The sequence below is a fragment of the Neopelma chrysocephalum genome, unplaced genomic scaffold (genome assembly GCF_003984885.1).
Source record: "Neopelma chrysocephalum unplaced genomic scaffold, ASM398488v2 Primary Assembly neopelma1_123, whole genome shotgun sequence".
Classification (NCBI taxonomy): Eukaryota; Metazoa; Chordata; class Aves; order Passeriformes; family Pipridae; genus Neopelma; species Neopelma chrysocephalum.
The window spans coordinates 1,888,178-1,895,917 of NW_020897785.1; the positions used below are offsets into that span (position 1 = coordinate 1,888,178).

Sequence of the window (7,740 nt, forward strand, 5' to 3'; positions counted from 1 at the left end):
CCAGCCCCTCCCCACCCTCCCAGCCAGGAATCCCTTCCCAATCTCCCATCTCTCCCTGCCCTCTGGCACTGGGAAGCCATTCCCTGTGTCCTGTCCCTCCATTCCTCATCCCAAGTCCCTCTCCAGCTCTCCTGGAGCCCCTTTAGTCTCTGGAATTCTGATCCCGGCCCTGCTCCAAGCAGGACCAAGCTCAGAGCTGGACACGGAGCTCAGGGCCCGCCCGGATGTGATTCCAGCATCTCCAGGGATGAAACCCTGAGGCTGTGCAGGGAGGAGCAGCCACATCCCTCAGGCCTTGGGGGGAAAAATCCCCCTTTCCCAAGGCAAAATGGAATTTCCGTGTCCAAACTGGCCCTTCCCAACAGCAGGAATACCATGCCCAGTTTTGGACCCCTCGTGACAGGGAAGACACTGAGGGGCTGGAGCTGGAAGAGAACGGAGCTGGGAAAGGGGCTGGAGCAGCAGGAATATCTGAGGGAGCTGGGAAGGGGCTCATCCCGGAGAAAAGAGGGATCAGAAGGGATCTTTTCCCACCCCACAACTCCCTGACAGGAGGGAGGAGCCGGGGGGGGTCCCCAATTCCCAGGGAACAAGGGACAGGAGGAGAGGGAACGGCCTCCAGCTGGGCCAGGGAAGGCTCAGGTGGGATTTTGGGAACAATTCCCGCATGGAAAGGGCTGTTAAACATCAGAATGAACTTCTCAGGGGAGGGGTGGAATCCCCACTCCCTGGAGGTGTCCAAGGACGTGGCACTCAGGGCTCTGGTGGGGGTGGGTCACAGGTTGGATTTGATGACCTTGGAGGTCTTTTCCAACCTGAATAATTCCGGGATTCATCCAGGGCCTGTTGGAGGTGTTATTTCCCACTTCATGGGGGGCACCAGGCAGAGGATCCTGAGCTTCTTCACCCCCTCCAACCCCTTCCCGAGCTCCTCCAGCTCCCTGAAGCTCCTTAAGGAGACCTAATGTGGTTATCCCACTTCCCTCCCCATCCAGGGATGCGGAAATGTCTTGGACCTTCATCCCACTCCTCCTCATCCCACCGGCACAAAGCTCCAAGCTCCCAATGTTCCCGATGGGAATGAACCATCAGCAAGAGCCCGCAGCCCATTTTGGTGTTTTTCCACCCCGAATTTGGGGCAGTTAAGCCCTTTAAACCTCCGTTTATTAAAGTTTGCCCACGGGCAGGATGCAGCCCTGGAATCAGCCACCAGATCCTTGGAAAACCCCTGGAAAATCGGCCGGAGGTACCTGCGCAGGGGCCAGGAAAGGATGGGGGGGGTCATTTTTGGGGGGTTCCTTTTTTTGGTGAGTGGTACCCAAAGAGGGCCCAGGGGAGGAGATGATGCTCCAGGGGATGTTTTTCCGTCGTGGAGGGATCAGCTGCCCTACAAAATCCCGGGGTTAATTAGGAAAATAATCAGGAAACATCCCAAAACAGACAGGGACATCCTCACCCCCCTCCAGCCGCAGGATTTACGGGATCCACGAGGCCACGGGAGCGACTCAACTTCCCAGCTCCAGAGTTTTCAGGTGGCTTTGGAGCCTTCTCCGTGTTTCCCTCGTGCCAGATCCCACCTGCTTTATGCCCTCATCCCAAAAAGGATCGTGGCTTTTCCCTCTCTCTGAATCCTCCCACTTTGCCTCGCCAGGGATGTGAATCCCACCCCCCCAAACCGCTCCCAAAAAAAACCCCTTTAAAACCGATTTATATTCGTGTTTCCCCCCCCCCTTAATTTTACAAAGGGTCAGTTTTCCCAGCTCCCAAATCCCAGCAGAGCAGGCTGTGGGTGCCTGGAAAAACCTGGGAAGGCTGGAAAAAAATGGGATTTTTCTCCTTTTTTTTAGCGGGCTGGATTTGGGCAGTTCAGCTGTCAATTATCCCTCTGTTAATTAGCAGGGCCGTAAACGACGTCACCCCGATGTCATTTGCTGCCTCCTGCTCCTGCCAGCTCAACATCATCCCCATCATCATCATCATCATCATCATCAAAAAAACCCTTTGGCCAAATTTGGGGAGAAAAGGGAGCGGGAATAAACACTAAAAAATGGTTATTTTGAAGGGGGGAGGAGGGGGATGTGGGGGGAACGGAGCCCTGAGAGGTTGGAAAAATTATCCCAGGAAAGGACAAAAGGAGCACAAAGCCTTCCCCACTCCCTGCTCGAGAGCCAGGGAATACGGTCCTTATGGAAAATCCGGGAGAAACCCGAAGGAAAATGTTTATTTAAAAAAAAAGAATTTGTGATATGAAGTGAAAAAAACCCACATAAATTTGAAGTTTATTTATTAAAATATAAAATATATATATAAAAATATTAAAATACATATTAAAATCCAGTCTCCAGCACTCTCGGCAGGAGTCTCCAACCCTATTTTTCCCAAAAACATCCCAAATCCAGGCTTTCCTCTTGAGCCCAGAGCGGGGCAGGTCTCCTCCCAGCGCTCCTGTGATGTCATATCCCGCCGCTTTGGGGCATTTCCCTTCATTTCCTGATGGTTTTTTTTTCACCCTGGCACATCCCAGGTGGTCTCACCTGGGGGCACAAACACTTCCATGGATCGGCCTTATCCCAGTGGAAAAACCTTTCCCTCCCAGCTCCAGCCCTTCCCAGGGAGTCATTACAAGGAATTATCGAGATGGGATCACAGTGCCACGGCACGTTTTAGGGTTTAATTGCCAGGGTGGGGCAGGTGGGGCTTGGGGGGGGTCCTGGCTCCGCGAATTCCCACTTAAAAGCGGGGAAAAAAACCGGGATAATGCTGCTCTGCAGGAGAAACCGCTGAAGGTCAAGATGGATTTGGCCTTTCCAAGCCTGAGGCAGCGTTTGTTCCCGACGCCGGAGCGGGCGGATCCGGGCTCTGCTCTTCGTGAGGTGCCCGGCTCCCCTCATCCATGAAATGGGAAGTTGGGAATTTTCTGCTCCGGCCGCCGGGCCCCAAATCGATCATTCCCGGCCGCACGCTCGGGAGCCGCCGGGAGCTGTCGGAGCGGGCTGGGAACGGGCTCGGGGACCCCCCCCCCGCCTCCTCCCGGGCTTTGAGATGGGAAAACAGAAGGAAGGGGGCTGGGGAAGGGGGGAGAGGCAATCCCGGCAATTCAGGGATGATCCTGGAGCTCTGGATCCTTGTCCAGACCGGGATACGCCGGGAGCAGCTTCGCGCCCCCACCCTCCCAGCCCAACCCCACCATTCCCGGGATTCTCCGAGGCGATTCGAGGGGCTTTTCCCCCCTTCTCCCGGGGCATTTGGGGAGCTGGGAATGCTGCGGGATGCGGTGGCTGGATGCACATCCCCGGTCCCCAGCTGGCGCATCCCGGGGGTTGGGCTCAGGCACGCACGTGTTCGGGAAGGAGGTGTGGGAAGCGCGTGTACACCGTCTATATATACACACCAACCCAGCCACCGGCTCCCGAGAACCCACGGATCCCAGGAATCCCAGGAGCCGGCAGCCGACAGCACACCGCAGGTAGGAATTCTGCTCGTCATTCCCGTTCCCATCCCTGCAGGAGGAATGTTGGGGAGGGGGGGGTGGTGGTCGCCTGCTTCTTTTGAATTCGAGGACGGTGCGTCCCGCCTGCGATCCGTGGATTTATATCCCCCCTTCTCCATCCCGGAGAGAGGGAAAAGTTTGGCTCTCCAGCCCCGAAATCAGCCGGAGCGGAGCCGCAGGGATGCAACAAGAGTCGGCCCGAAGCCCGGGGGGAAGCTCGCGGGCTTCCTTTGGGATAGGTGGGATTTTATTTTCCAGGGAATTTTTTTTCCTGGAGCCCTGCATCCCTCTCTTTTCCCCCCCCCCCCCCCCCATTCCCCTATTTCTCCTCCCTTTCTCTTCCAGCCAGGACTTCACCGGGCTCACCCACGGGATGCTTACCCGGCTCACCATCCCTTTTTCTTCCCCTCACCCCTAAAATGGCAAATAGGGGCAAAAATGGGATTATTTTTTGCGGTTGCTTTGTGTGCGTCCCACCTCCCCCCCTCCCAAAAAGAAAAAAAAAGCAGGAACGAAGGGCTGAGGCGCAGGGATGCGGGAATAAACGTTCTTCCCGAGGTTTTTTTCCCCCCTCCGAGCAGCCTTTCCCAGCCTCTCCAACCCGCATCTGTGTTTACAGTCACACGGCGGCCGCTCGTTTGGGCCAATTATGGCCAATTACCTGATTGAGGGGCACCGGGAAAAGGCGAAGCTGCTTTTTCTACCCAGCACCGGGCAGCTGGAGCCAAACCCCCCCTCCTCCTCCTCCTCTCCCATTCCCAAATCCCTCCTTTTCTCCCTAAAATCCCCCCCAGAAGCTGCCGTGGCACGGCCGGGATTTAGGGGGGAGCAGGAAGGTGTTTTGTGGTGCCAGCGGGGGGACACTCTTGGACGATATTGTGCTTTTTTGGGCTGGAAAAGGCTTTGAGTCCTTCCATGCTGGATCCCGGCGGGGGCTGGATCCTTCCCGCTCGCATCCCTCTTGCCCTCTGGATCAGGCCTTGCCTTTGGGCAGGGTGGGAATCAGGAGGATCCGATTGATCGGGGCTGGTTTTTTGCTCCGGGCACGGGAAGCCAAGAGCTGCGGGATGTGCTCCGCACGTGGCGGGATTAATCCCGGCCCGGAAAAACCGGGAAATCGCTGCCTTTTTTAACCCCCCCGGGTTTTGGGGAAGGATCGCGATCCCACCGCCGGGATAATCCCCGCGGTTCGCCTCTCCCGTGGGAAGAGGGGCTGGAGCATCCCCGGGGAAAGGCGGGGGAGCGTCTCCCCGGCCCAGATCACATCAAATGAAGCGAATAAATCCCATTTCAGGCAGCACCTGCTTCCCCTTCCACCTCCTCTCCTCGGGTCATTCCCAGCCCACATCCTTTCCCGAATCACCCCCTTTTCACGGCAGCGTTCTCCCCCGTCATCCCAATAAATAAAAGCCTCTTGTTCCTGATGGATAACCAGACCCCGGAACCACAGGGTTGGATTTCCACAGAAACCTCATTTTTTTTTTATCTCCCCCTCAAAAAAATGAATGAGTGTAATTCCACTGGATGGAAAAAAAACAACTCGTCAGGATTCAGCCCCGAGCGGCGGGGATGGAGTGGCTGGATCCCGACACACCCCTTGGCGTGGATGGGGTCGGTTTTTTGGGGGGGAGGAAAGGGGAAGGTTCGTGCCCGGGAGCGGCCTCGGTGTGGCCGTGACATCCCTTCCCGGGGGTCCGCGGCACCCCCCGACCACGAGGGTTGTGGATGGACATCCCTCGGGAAAGAGGGCCCAGAGCGAAAATATTTTTGAAACGGTGAAAAATGCCAAAAAAACCCCAAAAACAAATCGTGGAAAAATACAAGAAGGGCGGGGTGGGGAGAAACGGGGGGAAATAGGAGAGACTAGGGGAAAAATGGGGGGAAATAGGGGGAAAAAAGGGGGAAATTGGGGAAGAGCATCCCTCTTTTTCACATGGATTTGTGGCTGGGAAACTCAGGAAGGGGCTTCACCCCCTCACAAGGCTTTCAAAGGTGGGAGCAAGGAAAAAATTCGTCCTTCCCTTAGAACAGGTTGATTTAATTTTGGGGAGGGAGGGGGGTCAGTGACGCGCAGAGAGGGGGTTGTTTCCCTGTTTCCCAGCCCTGGCCGGCCGGGAATGCTGGCAGGGGCACGGCATCCCGATAACATCTTTCAATTAACCGGGAAGAAAAGCCGAGCCTTAATCTCGGCGCCTCCTCCTCCGCAGCCAGATGTGACCCCCGCTCTCTTCCCGCTTTTCCCGCTGCTTTTCCCGGGACGTTGGACTCGGTGTCCCCTTGGCGACATGGAAGGGGTGGGGGGGGTGGCTTTTCCAGCCCTTTCCCTGCCTCTCCCGAATTCCCGTTGAGGGGCTGCGCGGTTTTTCCAGAGGGGGTTTGCCCTCTCCTGGGAGCTTCCTGCCAAGGCTCTGACTCAGCCGCCAGCCGGGTTTTAATGACTCGGTGGGAGATTAAGCCTTAATTCCCGCTCCTTTATCAGCTTCCCCTCGGACCCTCCGGCAAACGGCAACCGGGAGCTGCCGGGCTTCCTGGAGGGGACAAAAGGTGACCCTCGTGCCACTCGGGGAGCTGGGAAGGTGCTGGAAGAAAAAAAGGGAGGGGGGCGGCTGTCCTTGGAGGGGCGGGAAATAAATGGGGAACCTTTTCCCAGGTGATCGACTGCCCCCCCCCAAAACCTGGATGATGGAGCGACACCCCAGGTCTTCTCGATCCAGGGTTTTCTGGGTGCTGTTCCAGCACGGAGGGACCTGGGTGGCACCAAACTTCCCGTCCCCGTCCGTCACCTCCATCTCAATCCCCTCTCCTTGTGCCACGAAGCACTGGGATCTGCTCCCAAGGGCCGCAGGGATGTTGGATCCCTTTTCCCAGCGGGATGAAGGGGGTCAGGAGGACCAACATTCCCGTTTCCAGGCGGCCCCTGCGGGATAAACCTCCAGGAATTAGCCCTGGTCGGGTCATTTAATGACACCTAATGACACTCGCCTGTCACCGATGTTGGTGCCAGCCAGACGGGACACGGCGGGTTCTGCGGGAATCGCCTTTGCTGCCCCAGATCCCGGGAAAAAGACGGGGATTAGGGGGATGGCAGCGCCCCAAAAAGACACCCAGGAAGGAAAACTGGAAGAAGGGGGGGGGGACGGACGACAATCCTCTCCCGGCTCCGGGCAGCGCTGGGCTAAAGGAGCGCCCTGCTCCGGGGACAGCCGGGGGACGTGCCGCCCCGCCACGTCCGCCTTTCCTAAAATAAGCCCCGTCCGGGCCTCGTGCCATGGGATAACCTGGAAAAAACTCAACCGGGATCCCTTTCGGGGGCGGGGAGGGTGGTGGTGGGGGGAAGCAGCCGGGCTCCTTTTCCCCGAAAGGATAATTTTGGACGGGGCGAGCAGGGAGGGGGGGATAAGCGAGGAGCGATCGGGAGGTGCCGGCGGTGGCCCGGAGCCGTATCCCGGTGTGACGGAGGGTGGGGGGGGATCCCTGTCTCCCGTTTTTTTTTCCAGGCGCTGCCGGGGGGCCGGTGCCGCCATGAGGGCCGTGCTCTGGGACCTGCTGCTGCTCTGCCTGTTCGCCCGGGCGCGGGGGGACTGCCGGGGGGACTGTCTGCACTGCGACCGTCAGCTCTATCGCGACTCCTTCGACGTCCTCGTGAGTCCCCCGGGGCGGGGGTGATGACACTCTGCTGGCCCCCGGACAGTGCCCACCCTGCCCCACCCAAGCCCTTGGGCGGGGTGATCCCAAGGAAAGGGCGCAGGGCAAAAATTGGGAGCGCTGGGGACAAGGTTGGGATGGCTCAGGGAGGGTCCTAAAAAATCCCTGAGCATTCCCGGCTTTCCTGCGTCCCGAAGCCCCGAGAATGTCCAGCTTTCCTGCATCCCAAGGCCCTGAGCATCATCCTGAGCATTCCCAGTTTCCTGCATCCCAAACCCCTGAGCATCATCCTGAACATCCCCAGATTTCCTGCATCCCAAACCCTGAGCATCCCCAGCTTTCCTGCATCCCAAAGACCTGAGAATGTCCAGCATCCTGCATCCCACATCCTCAGCATTCCCAGTTTCCTGCATCCCAAACCCTGAGCATTCCCACTTTCCTGCATCCCAAACCCCTGAGCATCATCCTGAACATCCCCATCTTTCCTGCATCCCAAACCCTGAGCATCATCCTGAACATCCCCAGCTTTCCTGCATCCCAAACCCTGAGCATTCCCAGTTTCCTGCATCCCAAACCCTGAGCATTCCCAGCTTTCCTGCATCCCA

At 57.7% G+C, this 7,740-nt stretch overlaps 1 protein-coding gene across 3 annotated transcripts in view; it reads left to right on the top strand.

Annotated features, from left to right (window-relative positions):
• Nucleotides 1-3,336: 3,336 nt before the first annotated feature.
• The window catches only part of PNOC (prepronociceptin), a 14,120-nt gene continuing 9,716 nt past the window's right edge, over nucleotides 3,337-7,740 (top strand). For all 3 annotated transcript variants that reach the window (XM_027697849.1, XM_027697850.1, XM_027697851.1), the window contains exons 1-2: nucleotides 3,337-3,466; nucleotides 6,988-7,132. In XM_027697849.1, the coding sequence (XP_027553650.1) occupies nucleotides 7,013-7,132 (120 nt within the window). In that variant the 5' untranslated portion in view covers nucleotides 3,337-3,466; nucleotides 6,988-7,012. The remainder of the gene's footprint in view (nucleotides 3,467-6,987; nucleotides 7,133-7,740) is intronic.